This window comes from Dendropsophus ebraccatus, chromosome 8 (assembly GCF_027789765.1).
Source record: "Dendropsophus ebraccatus isolate aDenEbr1 chromosome 8, aDenEbr1.pat, whole genome shotgun sequence".
Classification (NCBI taxonomy): Eukaryota; Metazoa; Chordata; class Amphibia; order Anura; family Hylidae; genus Dendropsophus; species Dendropsophus ebraccatus.
Window position 1 is genome coordinate 95781023 of NC_091461.1, and position 19683 is coordinate 95800705.

The 19683-nt window shown below is 44.9% G+C and overlaps 2 protein-coding genes across 5 annotated transcripts in view; one reads left to right on the forward strand and one right to left on the reverse strand.

Annotated features, from left to right (window-relative positions):
* Nucleotides 1-7607, forward strand: part of NCF2 (neutrophil cytosolic factor 2) — a 31582-nt gene extending 23975 nt beyond the window's left edge. The window contains exons 10-15 of the mRNA XM_069979337.1: nt 20-119; nt 1701-1750; nt 2419-2570; nt 4088-4193; nt 5448-5607; nt 6729-7607. Of these exons, the coding sequence (XP_069835438.1) occupies nt 20-119; nt 1701-1750; nt 2419-2570; nt 4088-4193; nt 5448-5607; nt 6729-6814 (654 nt within the window). The 3' untranslated portion in view covers nt 6815-7607. The remainder of the gene's footprint in view (nt 1-19; nt 120-1700; nt 1751-2418; nt 2571-4087; nt 4194-5447; nt 5608-6728) is intronic.
* Nucleotides 7608-10389: 2782 nt separating this feature from the next.
* SMG7 (SMG7 nonsense mediated mRNA decay factor) overlaps nt 10390-19683 on the reverse strand; it is a 46901-nt gene continuing 37607 nt past the window's right edge. The window contains exons 17-23 of one of the 4 annotated variants that reach the window (XM_069981138.1): nt 19133-19534; nt 17702-17851; nt 15838-15918; nt 15577-15736; nt 14431-14601; nt 14182-14333; nt 10390-11994 (exon numbers count right to left, since the gene is read on the reverse strand). In XM_069981138.1, coding sequence (XP_069837239.1) covers nt 11881-11994; nt 14182-14333; nt 14431-14601; nt 15577-15736; nt 15838-15918; nt 17702-17851; nt 19133-19534 — 1230 coding nt within the window. In that variant the 3' untranslated portion in view covers nt 10390-11880. The remainder of the gene's footprint in view (nt 11995-14181; nt 14334-14430; nt 14602-15576; nt 15737-15837; nt 15919-17701; nt 17852-19132; nt 19535-19683) is intronic. The other 3 variants (XM_069981136.1, XM_069981135.1, XM_069981137.1) reach the window with 3 other exon arrangements.

Consider the following 19683-nt stretch of genomic DNA (forward strand, 5'->3'; position numbering starts at 1 on the left):
ACATCACTGTTATTTTCAGGCAGGTGAATCTGGGGAAGAAGCAGCATCAACAAAAGCTACAACTCCAGAGGCGGACATTCCTGCACCCCCCATGTCTGCAGCTCCCACAAATGTACAAGGTTAGGACTCCCCAATTTAGCTGTTACATTACTTGGTATCTGCAAATCGTAAATGTCAGTATTTGTAAGGGCACAAGCAAAAGACAACACACATCCTACTTGGAGTGCCTACTATTTTCCTAGAGGAGGATGCCTATGGGAATTAGGATGAGGTGCAACCTTTTATTTTGTCACAAATTGTGTATGGACCCATGCAAAAAAAAAAAAGCCCACAAAGCTTTTTGTTCTTCTTATATATGGGGGAGTGGTCAATGATATTAGGGTTTCTGGACTTTTTTTTTATTTATTTTTTTTAAGTGGCACCCGAAAAAAAGCTTAACTGTACTCACCTGCTGCTGATCCCCCACCAGGGCTGTTCAGACACTTCCTGGCCAATCATTGCCTGTGGTCAGTGATTGGCTGAGCAGGCCCTTCCTTAATAGGGCATCAGGAAGTATTGAGCAGTGGGGATTGGGTGCCATCAGAATGCGGAGACAGGGGATGGGTGGCAGTATGTTTTTTTGTTGTTTTTTTTGTTTAACCCATCTCAGTCTCACACACACAAAACAAATTAAACAATCCCTTTATGGGGCCCATTAGAAAATCAATAAATACGATTTACCAATCATCACATAAAAGAGGCACAATGAATGTTAAAAAGCTGTTCAGATTCACAGGTCAATTGGCAGCTAACTGGATTCAGACATCTGTAGATTTAACGGACATTAACACCTTAGTTATTATACCGTCACTTTCTTGTGATGTCCAACACATCATGAACACCACAAAGCTTACTCATGGTGTAATAATTTGAGTGTAATACAGCTATGGCTCCTCAGGTCTGTATCTCAGTGTGATGTTATAGGCTATCAGTTAAAGGGGTTGTCCAGCGAAAACCTTTTTCTTTCAAACCAACTGGTGTCAGAAGAAAATTACAAATCTATATAACTTTCTATAAAAAAAATCTCAAGTCTTCCCATACTTATTAGCTGCTGTATGTTATGCAGGAAATGTTGTTTTATTTTCAGTCTGACACAGCGCTCTCTGCTGACATCTCTGGCCGAGACAGGAACTGTCCAGAGCAGGAGAGGTTTTCTATGGGAATTCATAGAAAACCGAGACAGAGTTCCTGTCTCGGCCAGAGATGTCAGCAGAGAGCACTGTGTCAGACTGAATATAAAACAACATTTCCTGCATAACATACAGCTGCTAATAAGTATGGGAAGACTTGAGATTTTAGATAATAGAAGAAAATTACAAATCTATATAACTTTCTGACACCAGTTGATTTGAAAGAAAAAGATTTTCGCTGGACAACCTCTTTAAGGTTCCCATACACATTATACAAACTTTAGCCAAACTCTCTTTCAGCTTCAATCTAATGCAGGGGTAGGGAACCATGGCTCTCCAGCTGTTGCAAAACTACAACTCCCATCATGCTTTAGATTAGGCTGTCCAGGCATGATGGGAGTTTTAGTTTTGCAACAGCTGGAGAGCCTTTGTCTTCAATGGAGACACAAAACTGTCAGAGGTGTCTGCAAGTGACTTATTGATTGAAATAAACTTTTTCCCTTGAAATAAAAATCTTTTTTTTACCTTTAGGCAAATCTAATAAATCAGGCACAACAGAAAAATCACCAATTTGCCCAAAGGTAGGTGTTGTAAGGGGATCACATATACTCGAAACATACAACTAAAGCAACGCTAATGCGGTTGGTTCACACATGGCTGGTTTTTCTGAAAGTCGTGACTCACAGATATTTAGTCCTACCCATAAGGTACTTAAGGTATATATCCTGTGCCTATGTAAATATTTTACATGGGGATACCTCTTTTTAAAGGGGAACTCCAGTAAAAAAAATTCTTTCAAATCAACTGGTGTCAGAAATTGACAGAGATTTGTAATTTACTTCTATTAAATCTCCAGTCTTCCAGTACTTATCAGCTGCTATGTGTTCTGCAGGAAGTGGTGTATTCTATCCAGTCTGACACAGTGCTCTCTGCTGCCACCTCTGTCTGTGACATGAACTGTCAAGAGCAGTAGCAAATTCACATAGAAAACCTTTCATGTCTTGGACAGTTTTTGTCATAGACAGAGGTGGCAGCAGAGAGCACTGTGTCAGACTGTAAATAATACACCACTTCCTGCAGGACATATAGTAGCTGATAAGTACTGGAAGTCTTATTTTTACTTTACAAATTACAAATCTCTTGTAGGGGTAGAATGAATTAGTCATTGCTATAAAGAATATGCCACATCATTGACTTTACTAATGTCCTGTCTGATATGTTCATGGAATCTTGTGTCTCCTAAATGCAGGAACCCACAGCAGCCGCCTCCACATCCTACATTGTAAAAGTTTATTACAAATACACAGTAGCAATACAAGTTTCCCAAAAGCTTTTATATGACGACCTACTGATACTAGTGAGCAGTAAGCTAAAGCTGACCCCCTGCGCCATCAAACTCCAGTAAGTGCTGGTCTAATGTTAAATGGGAATGGGTATGATCTATTGAATTTTATTATACATTAAGTAGACATGTTTTATATTTTAGATATTGGACCACTAGGGTGCAATTTAGAGAGCAAACCTGTTTTAATATTATATCTAGAGATGAGCGAACCTGGAGCATGCTCGAGTCGATTTGAACCCGAACTTTCGGCATTTGATTAGCGGTGGCTGCTGAAGTTGGATAAAGCCCTAAGGGCCCTATTCCACCGGATGATTATCGTTCGCATAGTCGTTAACGATTAACGATCTCAAACGACCGCTATAGCGAAAGACCTGAAAACGTTCACTCATTTCCATGGAACGATAATCGTTACTTATGATCGTATTTGCGATCGTTTTTTCTTTGCTATTGCGTTCGTATCTACTGTGAACGACCGAACGACGTCTTATTCAATGCGAACGATATGCAAACGTTTTGCGAACAAGCTACGATAAAAATAGGTCCAGGTCTTATAAAGCGATCAACGATTTCTCGTTCGGTCGTTAATCGTTAACTGCATTTCAACCGAACGATTATCGTTAAGATTTGAACGATTTAACAATAATCTAAACGATAATAGTCTGGTGGAATAGGGCCCTAAGGCTATGTGGAAAACATGGATATAGTCATTTGCTGTATCCATGTTTTCCAGACAACCTTAGAGCTTTATCCAAGTTCAGCAGCCCCAACTAATCAAATACCGAACGTTCGGGTTCGGATCGACTCGAACCCGAACCCGGTTGGCTCATCTCTAATTATATCAAAGCAGCATTATTGCTGCCGTAATAACTTTTTACATGTCAAATGTTAAACTCATCTCAGCAAACTTTAGTACACGCAAATACAAGAAACTTTGTAATATATCTTATTAGACAAAAAAGCTTCCATCTCCTAAGCCTTCTCACCTTCCTGCTAAACCGTCATTCCCAACTCTCAAAATCAGCAGAGCAACAACTTTTGTTTACTGGTTACAACATGTAATCGGATCCCTGAGCTAGCTATAAGTCTATGGAGGGGGAGATGGGAGCGCAGATGTAGAGAAAATCTGCTTAAAGGGGTTGTCCAGCGAAAATCTTTTTGCTTCAAATCAACTGGTGTCAGAAAGTTATATAGATTTGTAATTTACTTCTATTAAAAAATCTCAAGTCTTCCCATAATTATTAGCTACTATATGTCCTGCAGGAAATGTTTTATTTTCAGTCTGACACAGTGCTCTCTGCTGCCACCTCTGGCCAAGACAGGAACTGTCCAGAGCAGGAGAGTTTTTCTATGGGGATTTATAGAAAACCGAGACAAAGTTCCTGTCTCGGCCAGAGATGTCAGCAGAGAGCAGTGTGTCAGACTGAAAATAAAACATTTCCTGCAGGACATATAGCAGCTGTTCCTCGTGTACACACGCCTGGAAAGTCACCTGAAACAGTTCGCCAGTCCTGGGACTGACTGTGATCATGAACTATAGCGGATCACAGTGTAATTTTAACTGTAATCTCTTCAGCTTCATAGATGGAGACACAGAAGTTCAGCTGAGCAAGGAGAATGTGGAAAGGGCATGGGGACAGATGACAGACAACTGCCTGAAACTCAAGTGCACAGAAGTAGAAGTAAGAGACACATACAACGCCATTACCTCTAGATTGTGTATTACATGATGATTTTTTTTTTTTTTTTAATGGGAAAAAGAATATAGATGGATGACATTCATATGTAATATAGATTCCATTGCTATCACTCTTCTTTACATTTCCTTTGTAGCATCTAAATCATTAAAGGGGTTATCCAGGCTTAGAAATACATAAGCATGGCCACTTTCCTCTCCTGTCCTAAGTCTGGGTTTTGCAGCTCAGTTCTATAGAAGTAAATGGAGTTGAACTGTAATACCACACACAACCTGAGGACAGGGGTGGCACTGTTTTTGCAAGAAAGTAGCCGAGCGTTTTAGAATCCCGGATAACCCATGCAACCAGCATCATTGAGGAAACTGTGTGTGTTAGTGGTAAATCTGTTACATGGCTTATTCACAAGTGTATGTATATATAATTTTTTTGTCTACTTGCTTTGTAAACACATGTCAGTATCTGGTTTTGCAGCACTGCTTTACAGACGTCTATAACACTTTGACCCCTATGGTTCCATGCTGTAAGTTACTGTGGTCAGAGCGTTATACTAAGGGGCCTATTACACGGAGCAATAATCTGCCAAAACAGCCCGATTCAGCAGATCATCCCTGCGTGTAATAAAGACAACGGCCATCGGCTGATCATGACTTTTGGTCCCGATTATGTAATAGTAATGCGCGGCTGACGGCTAATGACAATAAAATAAAAAATAAAAGCTATATATAAACCTCTCTGCGCTCCCTGATGCTCTGCTAGCTTCAACCTGCTCCCTGCAATATCTGAAGTGACAGGCCGCTCAGCCAATCAGTGGGCTGAAGCTAGCAGGACATCAGGGAGTGCAGAGAGGGATGTAGTTTAGTATTTTACAAGGGCTGCACGGACATCGCTAACATATAAACAAAGACCAAAACCAGACAGGCACATTGTATATATGTTAGCGATGTTTGTGCAGCCCTTGTAAAATAATTAACTATACATACATACATACTCTCCGTGCTCCCTGATATCCTGCTTGGTTTGGCCCACTGATTGGCTGAGCAACCTGTCACTTCATACACTGTAGGGAGCAGGTCAAAGCTAGCAGGACGTCAGGGAGAGCGGAGAGGTATGTATAGTTTATTATTTTCCAAGGTCTGCACGGACATTACTAACATATACACAATGTGCCTCTCTGATTGTGGTCTAAGTCTTATTTTATAGCAAAACCTAAACTACCATGTGCACATTTACTATTCACAGATGGAAGAGACTCTGGAGAAAGCGGAGGTAGAAGGCCTAGATGGCCTAACATTAGAGGATAAGGCTGGGACTACTGTAAAAGCATTGTTTGATTACGAGGCCTCACAGCCGGAAGACTTGTCTTTTAAAAAGGGAGACATCATCAAGGTTCTCAGTAAAGGTAAGCATGGCCGTCTTCTGCTTAGAGGATTTCCATATGGACTCTATATGACAGCATGGTAGTAACGGCCATTGGGGCAGACTAAATGGACCAAGTATTCTTTTTTCCTGACAAATAATTTCTGTCTTCTGCTTAAAAAGTCACTTTTGCTCTCAGAAGTTATTGACTGCAGTGGGTCTGAGCAGTGAGACCCGCTGCAATCAATAACTTTCGATATGTCTGATGTCATGTCAAAAGGATATTTTTAATCTCTGCTACGCCATGACATAGTGCTAGTGAAAGTCCATTGGGGGAGGAGAGAAAGGGTTACTAAGGTACTGGTTTTCATGGTGCGATGTGAGCAGAAATGAGAAAAAGGGGTTACACTAAGCCCTGAGTTGCTCTGAACAGCAGAGGAGCCAAAATAAGGAAGAGATTAGACTGCACCACTGTGGGTATATAGAAATGGGTTCACATTTACACACAGCTTTATGGCGGTCAGAGATGATAGGAAAGCCTTGATTTACCTTTCAGGTGCAGTGTGCATTTTAAGCAGGAACACAACCTAGGCTCTCAGGCCATCTCCCACACATAGCAACTGTTAAGCCCCACCCCCACTTCCTCTGTTCTGATCTAGCTGTTACTGGTGACAGATTTCCCCCTTACTACAGGCAGAGGGCAGCAGATTGTGCAACACCAAGCAGCCAAGACATTAGGGCTGTTTTTCAAAAGTAAGGAGTAATTTTTGGTAAATGAAGTTAGGTATCACAAAGGCCATAACAACCCCAAACCGCAATCGTTCCATGGCTTATGGCTAAAAGAATATTTTTGTCATTTACCATTTTACAAGGGGACAGCAGGTTATATGTTGTTTTGGAGGTAAATCCCTTTAAATTCTTTTAAGTTTCTGATAAGCAAATCGCTAAGAGACAGAGAATCAGAGGTACACACTTCTGTCCATGTCATCGCTCTGCAGGACAAACTTCTGCTCTATAATGTGCTATACTGGGAAGAATATTCACCAGCACATGTAGATGTTTGTGTGGAGCTTTGCTCTAAGTGGATATTAAGCCATGAAGTGAGAGTAATGATAGATTTCACGCTACTATGTACTAAGTCGTTTTTCTCCTGATCTGTTTCAGTGTCAGAGGAATGGTGGGAAGGAGAATGTCATGAGAAAGTCGGCATCTTTCCATCTTCTTTTGTACAATTAATGCCCAGTGCGTGAAACTACATCCGTGCCACTAGTGCCGTCTGCAAGTCTATGCCACACTGTTCAATAAATCCAATCATTTAGGAGGAAGAAAAAAAAAAAATAATAATCACCATCAATAAAGGGTCAGCAGATCTAATCTGTGCCAACACAGTAGGGTTTACCTAGGTTAAAACTGATGGGCTCTTGTCTTCTTTCAACCTTATTAACTATGTAAGATCATATGCACTGGAACCCACCATGTTACATGCAGCATCACCAGGCCAGCCGTAGAACATTATCCATGTGACTAGTATTAAATGAGGTGTAACATTCAGATATAAAGGCATGCAAAAGCCTAAGAGTCCTGTCTGTCTAGTAAGTAGACTGATTAACAGTATGTACGGCTCTTCTCCATGTATCAATGTCTCTAACGTACACCATACACTTCTGCTGGCAGAGAGTCACTGCTCTTACAGTAAAGAATCCTTCTATGGTGGTGCAGAAACCTTCTTCTAGATGTAGAGAATGCCCCCTTGTTATATATTTTTGTTACCACAGTGGCCTAATGTATATTGTGTACAGTGATATATGTCCTTAGGATATGTTCACTGTAGTCTGTAATACTCATGATCTGATGGTTTAGGTGGTTTGGACCATAGACACTGGCACCCTATTGGATATGGTTGTTGGGGAAGAAATATTGGCCCATGTATGTTGCATAATTTTATGCTGGACTTCCCGCTGCTTCGTGTATTTATATGCACAGAACTGGAGGATTTGTGACTTCTTATTGTGTAACATAAATGCCCTTATTAAAAATTAGCATTTGAAGAAAACAAAACTTGCAGTTTTTGATTGATGTGATCACTGCTACCTCAGACCAGCTTTGAAGTGGTAAGAAGCTGATCATTGGGGGTCCGACCATTATCCCTGCAATGAAATGAAGCGCTTAATGCACCACAGCCTGCACTCCATTCACCCTACATGGGGCTGCTTAGTTTTAGGGTTCAGGGCCTGGACCTGTTCCATGGCCCCATAGAGAATAAATGGAATGCAGGCTGTAATAGCTGCACAGGCATGGTGAGCGCTTCATTCATTGCGGGGATGATTGCATCTCCCATTCTCGGGATCAGTAGCGGCCCCGTAGTCGGACCCTCAGCAATCAGCTTATGTCCTGTCCTATGAAAAGGGGATAACGCATCCCTTTAGGTTACGTTCACACGTACACTATATGCAGCAGATTTGCTTTGAATCTAATCCGGGCCATCAAATCTGCTGCATATATAGTGTAGGTGTGAAAAATTAGGAAACCGAATAAAATGCCTGCTGCCCGGATCTTTGTTCCCCCGGTTTTGCGAGCCAGATGCGGCTCTTTTGATGGCCGCATCTGGCTTGCACATCGCCGCTGCTGCCCATCTGCCTCACCCACTAACATAAATGGCACCCGGATGCGCTCCTCGAATCCAATCAGCGCTGAGTGGGAGCGTGGGGCCGGCCGAGGCGCACGTGCTGATTGGAATGCGTGCACCACAGCCGGCCGCAGCGGCTCCACGCTCCCGCTCCGTGCCGATTGGATTCGAGGAGCACGTCCAGATGGTACGTCAGGCGGGCACTACCTGAGACCTCCGTTGTGGCGTCCATCTCAGAGGTGGAGGTGAGAGGCAGGTGGGAAGGCAGAAGGGAGGAGGCGAATGGACACACTTGGCCTTGTGGTGTTATCTTAAAGCATAAGATAGTGTGTGTGTGTGGGGATCAGATGAGGTTGTGTGTGTGTGTGTGTGTGTGTGTGTAGGGGGGTCATGTGGGATAAATTATGTGTGTGCAAATGGCATAGTGTGTATGTGTGGGGGTCAGGTGGGGTTGTGTGTGTGTGGGGGGTCACATGGGGTTGTGGGTGTGTGGGGGTCACATGGGGTTGTGTGTGTGTGTGGGGGGGGGTCAGGTAGGGTAGTATGTGTGGGGATGGCGGTTAGGTTAATTGCAGGCAGGAGGGGAACTTTATTACTATGGTGGGTACAGCAGGGGCATTATTACTATACAGGAGGCACAGCAGAGGGGGCATTATTACTATATGGTGGGCACACTGGAGGCAATATTACTAAATGGGGGCACAGCAGGGGGCATTTTTACTATATGAAGGTGCACAGTAGGGGACATTTTACAATATGGGGTAACAGCAGGAAGCATTATTACTATGGGCAACAGCAGGGGATCCTACATAGAGGGGGGCCAACACACTTACCTACCTACTCACTGACACCAAGCAGTGAAATTACTGCTGTATGGAGGTCTATAGGTGGGAAAAGGGAAGGAAGTTGTTGTTGAAGTGCGGAGCCTAATGCTGCGTTTACACAGAACGATTATCGGTCGAATTTTCGCAATAACGATAAAAACCAAATCGTTGCTTCAAAATCGTTAAACGATCAATTGGGCGAATTATCGCTTCGTGTAAACGTAGCATAAGATGTTTCCCTGGCAGGTTCTGAAGAGATGAATTGCAGCTGGAAGAAATCATCATGGTGGTCTGGGCCGAATGGAGAGGAAAAGGGAAAGGGAACATCTCAGATGAAGACGTCACCTGTCAGCCACTGAATGAGGTTTTTGTATCTTGTAGTCTGAAGTAGTGGTGGAGACGGCACTGCTGCGGTGGTGGTGCTCGTGGTAGGATGGCGTCCCAGACGTAATTTAGAAGAAAGTCCCAGCACTTCCCCAATTCAAATAAATGCTTATTTATTATGTGCAAAGCATCACACAGTACAGGAGGACGCATTTCGGCATATTGCCTTCATCACCTCCAGGTCCTCCAGCTGTTACAAAACTACAATTCCCATCATGCTTAAGCTAAAGCTTTGGCTGCCCAGGCATGATGGGATTTGTAGTTTTGCAACAGCTGGAGGGCCGGAGTTTGACACTCCTGTTGTAGAATGTTATCTGGTAGGAGTTCCCTAGGTAGAAAAGGTTGGGAAACACTGTCCTAGAGGATAGGAGTTAGGGCAAACCTCCCAGAGGCTGTGCGTACAGGCGGAGCTGTGAAGGAGCTGCCTGGGCAGTGGTGTGCACCACTACCGATGACAGTGTCCCTGACAGGAGCCCAGGGCGAGTGGCTGCCTGTATCTGCTTATCCGCATGTTATTATGAGTAGCAGCAATAGAGCTGGGCTAATAGAGCGATCATTGGGGTTACTAGCCTCAGCACTGGGCTCCTTCACTATCCGCATATGACGGCACTCAGAAGGCCCGGGCCCCGGATGTTTTAGCACCCTAGCAACACCCCTGAGGTGCGGTAGAGGTGCTCTACATCAGATTGATTCAGCCTGGCCTCGGCTCGCTCCATCGGCTCAATAGAGAATGAATACAGCCATGAGTCACAAGCCAACCCGCTAATGTATTTGAAACAAAGGAGCTGGTGGTCACAGAGGTCGGAGCCCCTGCAATCTCTTACTTGTCTTCTATCCAATCGATACACGCTAAGTGGATTCTATTTCAACTCTGTCCACACAACTGAAGTACTTCTATAGAAAGTCTAGGGACTACTTCCGGTTCAGTTACCAGAGTTCTGCACAAACCTTATTTTTTAGACTGAAAAACAAAAAACAACAAAGCAGCATCTGGCTGTAGAGAAGATGAGTTTATTAATGGTAAAGCAGATCTGAGCAGACAGTGCTCACACAAGAACACAAGGGAAGGGTGGGAGTGAATAGGGGTCTTCACACTCTAAATCCTGCTAAAAGGATAGCCACCTCTTAGTTTATATTTATCCCCATAGAACTGGCTTCTTCTGAGAGAATCCTTAGTTCTAACACAATACATCTGGCCCCAATCTGTGTGTTAGGTGTATGTTCAATGCATGAGGTGCTAAACGTGCCGGGACACCAGATGGTACCCTTGACATACACAAAAACACACGGGTGACCTGTATGACGACTCTACGTAGAAGAACCATTTCTCGTTCCTTCCAGGTTGACATGTGAGGCACTCATGCTCATTTTCACCATATTTCCACTTGATCATGTGTTCATCTTGCTCACCAATCACAAACATCCCAGCTCTCTCACTGCTTGTGCGCAATGCTCTTCATGTTGCTGGAGCAGTGTAGAGGACAGAACAATTCCTGTTCTTGCCTTGTGCTATGAGCTCTGGCACTTGCACCTAGTATTGCCACTTGATCCTACACTTCGGTTGCCCCTCTGCCAGATGGAAGGGACTTTGCCAAGAGGCCGGCTAATACGGGGGAGAGGGAAAAGTTTCAGCTGTAGTCTAGCTAGAACCATAGGGAGGTTGTACAGCCAGGCTCTACTTATTCTATGTTCTGCCCCATCATAAAAGCGCCTCCCCTATTATGCCACCATCCATCCTGCAGTACTCAGCTTTGGGGGGAACATTGAGCGCACACACAAACACACATGACAATAAAGCAGGCAGGGAAGGACAGACACCAAAGTAGATTAAGGACACTCAATGGGAACAAGCAAGCATCCATAACTGTGACAGACACACAACCCCTCACCCATTCCCCTTAAAGGGGGAAGAAAAGCCACCCATTTCATCCACACCTCCCTCAGCCAGCACAAGCTGGTGGGTGAGAGGGGACCGGTTCGTCCATCTCCACTAATGGAGAGAGTTCCTGACATTCGGTTGTACATTGGATGTGGGGGTTTTCCTTGTGCCCCCGCCACCTAGAAACAGAACCATGAAACTCATTACAACTGAGGGGAGAGTTCTTATTGCCCCCATCTGCCTTGCACTGCTGGGGGATATTTCCTATCCGTGTGTTAGGCAGAGGTTCAGGGGGTGCTGTGAGAGGCATGCACAAATAACGAGAAAGATGGGGGCACGTTACCCCTTTTCCCCCCATACTCAAGAAGTCCCAAGCTCCCTCTGGATGGGAACTTCCTGCTGTGTCCGTCAGGTAACTTCGTCGCCTGCGGGCGGGGGTTTTCAGATTTGGTGGGATACGCTGGACGCTCCCCCACATGTGCTCCCCCCCAGATCGGTGAGGGGGGAGAGAGGGCTGCCCTCCTCAGGGCTCAGGACATATCCTGTCCTGTGCTGCTGACCAATCATGCCATGTATGTCACTGGGTTCTTCTCCCCATTTCTCTCAGTGCGGAGGATTGAGTGATCCCTGTCCTCTCTGCTGCTTCTCCTTCTGCTGCATCAGGAGCTGTTCCAGGGCTGATGGGCCAGGATGCATCATTGTGGTTGACCAAATAGACTAAGGAGGAAATGCACAGTCAGCTAAACCAAACAAGGACAAACAAAAGTTGTTTCTAAGATCAAGGAAAATAATTATTCAGCAAAAAAAATATCCTAAAGACGACATTACTTCCAAATAGTGACTCATAACACAGGAAGAGAATATCACATAACACCCACCATGTGCAGCATCAGGGATTGTTACTGATGATGTAACAGGTGGAGCCGCCACAGTCTGCCTCTCTCCGTGCGCATCAGCAGCAGAGGGTGCTGGAGATGGGAATAGCCCTGGTACTACTCCCCCATCATCTGCTCATACTATGAGCACATGAAGGGAGTAGTACAGTGGATATGCGGCGGGGGGGGGGATTGAGTAGGGGTTTGGTGATGGGGATGGCCCTGGTACTGGGAGGAGTGGTACAGTGTATATGTGTTCCACAGATCCGAGCAAGGAGGGAGGTGAGAGGTAGTTAGATGCACAGGCACTTTTCTCCCTCCCTGCTCGGTGCCCTCCAAATGTATTGATTGAATACATTTATGGAATACTTTGGGGAGCAAGGACACTCCATAGGAATTACAACTGATTCTTGTCATGTTTTTTTACAGAATCTGAACCCTGCCTGATATACTGCTATTTCCCTTAATTTAGTAGATGTGCATTTCCCATAATTAATGTACATTAGGAATTTGTCTAACTTTCCATAAGTAATAACATATTAAAAAAATATGTTGTGGCCGGAGTTGTCCTTTAACTCCCAGTGTCTGGAAAAGCTGGTTGCTATCCTTGGGAGTCCTGGAAAACATGGGTATAGCCTATGGTTGTATTCATGTTTTCCAGGACTCCCAAGGACGGCTACCAAATTAGCAAAAAGCAGGAAAGTTAAATGCAGAGCATTCAGATTAGACTTAGGTTAGACTTAAAGGACACCCGTCACCCCCCGTGCCGGGGTTACAGGCTCCCGACCCCCTGTTAGATCCCCCTATACTCACGTGATCCCGCCGGGTCCCGCTTCCTGAGCCGGTCGGGTCACGGAGATATCAGCGCCCGAAGCCCGGCGCGCGCGTTGACAGCAGAGTCAGATGCTCATAGAGAATGAATGGGGAGTCCGATGCTCCGTCATTCTCTATGGGCATCGGACTCATCTCTCTGCGCGCGCGCGCCGGGCTTCGGGCGCTGATATCTCCGTGACCCGACCGGCTCAGGAAGCAGGACCCCGCGGGATCACGTGAGTATAGGGGGATCTAACAGGGGGTCGGGAGCCTGTCACTGCGGCACGGGGGGTGACAGGTCCTCTTTAAAGTTCAGTCATCTCTAGTACCCATAGCATACAGACCCTGAGCGATCAAAACTTTTGACATCTCTCTATAAGATATCAATTTTTTTTTCAACGAAAACGTCACTTCAAGGGCTCTTTAAAATAACCACTGACATAAGTATATTCATAATTTATGAGTCTAGAGAATGCATGTGTTATATTCAGCCAAGAAAAGCTTTAAGCTTCTCCAAGGCAAACAAGAAAAGGAAAAATCAAAATGTCCTACTTTTGTTGCATCATGAAATATGATGAGCAGTGTATATTGTCAGCCTTAGAGGTTCAATATGGAGCCTGTTGTGCCTGTGTGCAGCTTTGTGGTCATACAGTGCCCTCTAAGGGTAATATTGTTATGGTGCATTGAACCATGTCGGATAAGCATATGTCCTGCCTCTAATGCTGAAGCACTTCAGTGATTTCAAGGGTTAAAGGGGTTATCCAGCGCTACAAAAACATGGCCACTTTCCCCCTACTGTTGTCTCCAGTTTGGATGGGGTTTTGAAACTCAGTTCCATTAAAGTAAATGGAGCTTAATTGCAAACCGCACCTGAACTGGAGACAACAGTAGGGGGAAAAGTGGCCATGTTTTTGTAGCGCTGGATAACCCCTTTAACACCCCTGCCCCTCTTTCAAAAGATGAGCTGCTTAAGGAGAGTCCCACTGCTAAGGAGTTACCATCCGGTCACTACTAGGAGTTATATCTGGTCACTACTTAAGTCAATAGGCAATCTGTGTAATACATGGACAGAAGAATTCTGTAGAACAGAGTGAGCTGGAGCAAAGTTTGAGCTGTTTATTCAGCAGCTCCATGTAATGAAGTAAGGCCAAATCCCCACTCCACTCTCCTTAACTTGCCCAATATGGGAAAAAGAATATTCAAAATGGGCACAAACCTTCAAGCTCTCCATAAGAGCAGCAGAGGAGTCCTCTCTTGTGTTGCTTTGAGCTGCCCAAGCATTTGCACTGCTGGAATTATTTATCTGGCGCCAGCTATTCTCAGATGACGAGGCCACAGACAGATAGTCCAGACCAAAGCCTCCCATCGCTTTGCAGGAAAGAAAATGCAAAATATAAAATGTTAAACGAATATAAAATGAGGCACACAAGCATCATCCTGCAATGAGCCATTTCAGAGTGCACACCTGGCTTGTCTGTCTTCCATCGGTCAGCAACACGCCGATCGCGGTTGTCTGGGGTTCCTATAGGCCCAAAGTTTGAAAAAGGCTGAGCTGTATGGTTGTGGGTGGGAGGAGAGCTTGGTAAGCTGCTTGGGTTTGAAGAATGAGGCGACTGACTGGCTGGTGTTGAATGATCTAAAAGACAATGCAAAGTCAAAGAAACGTGCTATAATGCTATAAAACTGAAATAATCAATCTCATGCTGGTCTCTGTTCACCAGGCTCTAGTGATGATGTGGCACATCAATACCACTAAAGTCACTGCTGCAGCCAAAACACTACCAGAACAGAGATCCATGGGAACAAGTAAAAGCACCAACATACGGCCGACAGGGGACTGGTAGTATGCCCACTGCTTCTATCGTTACTTTGCAAGGCAACAGATTGTTTGTGATGCACACATCAGAAGAGAGTTGTGCATTTTTGTCATAAAGTAGAAAATTATATTTTATATGGTAGGTATGGTGGCTCAAAAGCAGCATAAACATTTTAAGGGCGCCTTCACACGTACCGGATCCGCAGCGGATGTCAGGCTGCGAGTTTGTAGCGAAATCCGCTGCGGTTCCACGTAGTGTGAAGGTCTATGGGGGTTACATATCCGTCTATGGGGGTTACATAACTGCGGATATGTAAGCCTGCCCCATTAACACCCCCCCCCCCCCGCATACATTACCTGTTCGGCACCGCAGCTGTGTGAGACAGCCGCGGCGCCAAGCAGGTAATGTATGCTGCGGGCAGGGGGCTGCACGATGCGGGGGGTTAAAGGGGCCGGGTTTCATACTGGCAGCAGAATCAAAATTCCACAGCGGGTGTGACCCATTCACTTCACACTACCAGGATCCGCAGCAGATTTCGCTGCAAACTTGCAGCGTGAAATCTGCTGCAGATCTGGTACCAGTGAAGCTACCCTAAAAGATTTTTCAAAATCACAGAGCAAATGAAGGCATAATCACTGGATCCCTTACTGATGGTGCTGCTGTTGGTCATTTTGCATTTCTCTGCTCTGCAACAAGATGGCCACTCAGTCTCATATAAATGAACGAAGGCCCTTTTACATAAGCCGATTAATGGCAACAAACATTTGACGCTTGACCCTAGTGAGGCCACCTACCTGAACTTGCTGGAAGGGATGGAGACCAGGGTTTACCCTCAAACAGAGAATACAGAGAGGTCTCCTGCTGTCCGATGGGAGCGCACACTTCAGACTTGGTGCTACTGCATGGAGACTTGTTGTACACATCATTGAAGACGCTGTTACTAGGGAACCTTTCCTGTAAAGAACCAAATACAGCATTAGAGCCCAGAAGAAGAAGAACTGCAGAGCACAACTCCTGTCTCCTCTCTATAAGCGGCTAGCCATACCCTCCCTTACCTGGCTGAGGGAAAATCCAGTGAGTGAGAGGAAAGAGGGGGGCTGGGATATCAGCTCAGATGGCTTTTCCAGAAGAGACTTCTCCAAAAGAAAGAGAAACAATTTACTGCCAGACCAATTTGCCATTTCACAGAGCAATCTGCTACCAACATGTAACTGTGGAGGCAGGGTACGGGCACGGATCTAACAAGGCAGCCGTCTTAGAAACACTATACCTAAATAGATGAAGCAGACATGGCTTCTATGCTTCCTCTTTCATAACTAAGTAAATTTCCTTTTCTGTAAATGATGTTGCTTGTTTTTGCATATTACCAACCATACATGTATAGGACACTTTAGAAATACATGTATAACACATATTACAATTTATACGTATTTAACGTACAGATTGTTGCTTTCAATGGGTGCAATGCTTCAGATGCCCTGTGGTGGCGCTGCAAGAAAAATTAAAGTGTCACTGTTTTATTTTTTTTTTTTGCAGAAATCAATAGTACAGGTGGTTTTAAGAAATGTTGTAATTGGGTTTATTAGCCAAAAAATATATTTATCAAGAAAAAGCAGTTTGAAGCTCTCTTCCCTGTCTTCTTTGTTCTCTATGGAGAGGGGAGGGGTGGAGGGAGATGCGGCACCAAAACAGGACAACAAAGAGTTAATTTACAGCTACATCACCGGGCTATCTCCTCTGACAGTCAGCACTGACCTCTGAATACTGGCTTTCACCCAGCTCCCATTGTGAAATCCTCTGTTCTTTGCTGCCTAATCTCCCTCCTCCCCCCTCCGTAGGTTACACAGGGCACCTCTGATGTAAGAGAGTAGAGATTTCCGGATAATGAGCAGTGAATTAGAGAGAAGGGGGGGGGGGGGGGCTGGAGAAAGTCTTTTTGAATGCAGATAATGGCATATTTGCCCAATAAACCCAATTACAAAGTTTCTTAAAGTGACTCTGTACCCACAATCTAAACCCCTTAAACCACTTGTACCTTCAGATAGCTGCTTTTAATCCAAGATCTGTCCTGGTGTCTGTTCGGCAGGTGATGCAGTTATTGTCCTAAAAAACAACTTTTAAACCGGCAGCCCCATGCCCAACGGGCGTGGCCTAGATTGTGTATGCATTAGGCTGGCACAACCTCTCTGTCCCTCCTCCCCACTCTCCTCATCATTAGGAATGCTCCAGGCAGATTGTCTCCTATTCCCCACCTGTGTCAGCACGGCACATGGGCTGATCGTTAGGGCACCTGTTCAATTTTCAGCATGAAGAAAATGTTCCAGTGACATTTCTAATGATGAAGAGGGTGGGGAGGAGGGACGGAGGGGTGGTGCAAAGTTAGGGCACAGATATTCTAAGCCACGGCCGTTGGGCATGGGGCTGCAAGTTTAAAAGTCGTTTTTTAGGATAATAACTGCATCACCCACCAAACGGACCCCAGGACAGATCTTGGATTAGAGCAGCTATCCGAAGGTACAAGTGATTTGGGGGGTCAGATTGTGGGTACAGAGTCGCTTTAAAATCGCCTGTACTATTAATTTCTGCAAAGAAAATATAAATTATGACAGTGACACTTTAAGGCTTTCAGCTGACAAAGGTCTCCCCAAATAAGAAAACCCCACAAATCTGCACACTGGACAGACATGGCAGTGCAGTAGGGCCCCACTGTCTTGTTTTACACTTCACTGGATTTACAAAATTGTCAAGGCCAGGGGTTAACCTGGCCGGTGGAAGACACTAAAAAAAAATTCCATTCGGTTCTACAAAAGACATACACATCAGAACAAGAGAGTATTAGTATTGGAAGAAGCAAGAATGCATTGAGATACCAGGCCCTTAAAGAGAAGCAGGGAGAAGCGCACCACACAGAATACATACAAAGAGGCTTCGTCCAGGGAGTGTGGCCAGAGGGCCGAGCAGAGCTGGGTAAAGATCAGGAGGAGGGGAGAAAGCCAGCTCTTCCTCCTCCTCTAGAGCAGCCAGACTCTTTAACAGGTCCGGGGGAAGGAGAGGGGAACGCTTGGGTTCCTAGTAAGAGACAGGCAGAAACAAACAGGGGAGAAAGAGGAGGAAAGAGAAAGCAGAAAAATAAAATGGAGATAGTACGAGAGAAGGTTATACCAAATATATAGAATAGAATACAAGTACTATATAAAATTCACCATGCAAGGGCTTGCAATAAATTGCAGCTCTGTCCATTTATGTTGTTATAAGTTAATAAGCTTTTAATGGACTAGATGACATGGGAGGAGACTACATGGTGTTTGTTTGTAGTCTGTTACTATGGAGATACTTAGGTCTTTATAAAAGCTGTAGATGCCAAATGGAGATACTTAGGTCTTTATAAAAGCTGTAGATGCCAAATGGAAGGAATTGTTTAGTTGAGATCCACTGAAGCAATATTAAAAGAAATTGGTTGCGCACATAGCCTTTAAAACGACTCTGTACCCACAATCTCTCCCCCCCCCCCCCCCCCAAACCACTTGTACCTTCGGATAACTGCTTTTAATCCAAGATCTATCCTGGGGTCCGTTCGGCAGGGGATGCAGTTGACATCATAAAAACAACTTTTAATCCTGAAGCGCCGTGTCTAACGGCCGGGGCTTACATTTGTATATGCATTAGGCTGGCACACCCTCTCTGTCCTTCTTCCCCACCCTCCTCATCATTAGGAAAGCTCCAGGCAGATTGCTTCCTATTGCCCACCTGTGTGTATAATGAACATGGGCTGGATCGTTAAGACACCTGTGCAAAGCTTAAACGGCAGTAAATGTTCCTGGATCATTCCTAAAGATGAGGAGGGTGGGGAGGAAGGACGGAGGGGTGGTGCCAGCCTAATGCATATACAAGTGTAAGCCCCGGCCGTTAGACACAGCGCTGCAGGATTAAAAGTTGTTTTTATGACAATAACTGCATCCCCTGCCGAACGGACCCCAGGACAGATCTTGGATTAAAAGCAGCTATCCAAAGGTACAAGTGGTTTGGGGGGGTCAGATTGTGGGTACAGAGTTGCTTTTAAGTGTCTTTGGGTTTTTTCATATTTTAAAAAGATGGCTGAACTTTGGTTGCTCTTGGTTGGGGCTTATAGAAGAGCAACCAGTCACGTGAGTGAAATTATAGTGAATATTACATTGCTGTCACTTTACTGCAATCCCCATGAAATATGCACAAAAAAGGGAAGGAAGAACCAGAAAACCAGGGAAGCCACACACTCAGACTCAAAATACACAGCACAAAGTAGATATAGAAAATGTGAGTGAGGAGATTATTGCGCTGGAAGTGGCTTTCACCCTATACATTAAACCTTACCTCAAATGGCAGTCTTGTCATTGAATCCTGCCCTGAACGATAGCCAGCTGGTTGGCGTTTGCCCCTTTGGTTGTTCATCGACTGCTGTGCTAATAAAGCTCGGTTGTCATTTAGGTTGTAGGGTGCCTGGTCCCCCCAGTAGAAGTCTGACATCTTCATCTCAGAAGCATTCTGATTGTAGGCGTCCATTGGGAAAGACTTCATCTTCTTCTCCAGGGGTTGTTGCTGCTGCTGCTGCATGACCGGATGCTGGAGGCACTGCTCCAACATGCTCAGAGGCTCGCTGGGTAGACGGCCATCCATGAAATAGTTTTGCTTCATGGGTGGCAGCAGCTTTCCAAGCGAGTTTGGGACTTGTGGAGAGTTCCATAACTGCTTAGATGGGTCTGCGGCCTGCTGGTACTAAAACACACAAAACCAAGATGACATAAGATGGAATCCACTTATGGGTCATAGATCATTGTAATAGATGGAACCTACAACATATATTTAGACTAGTTTAAACAAGTGGTGGAGTATGCAGACTTATGCCATTAGAATAACCCTCCTAA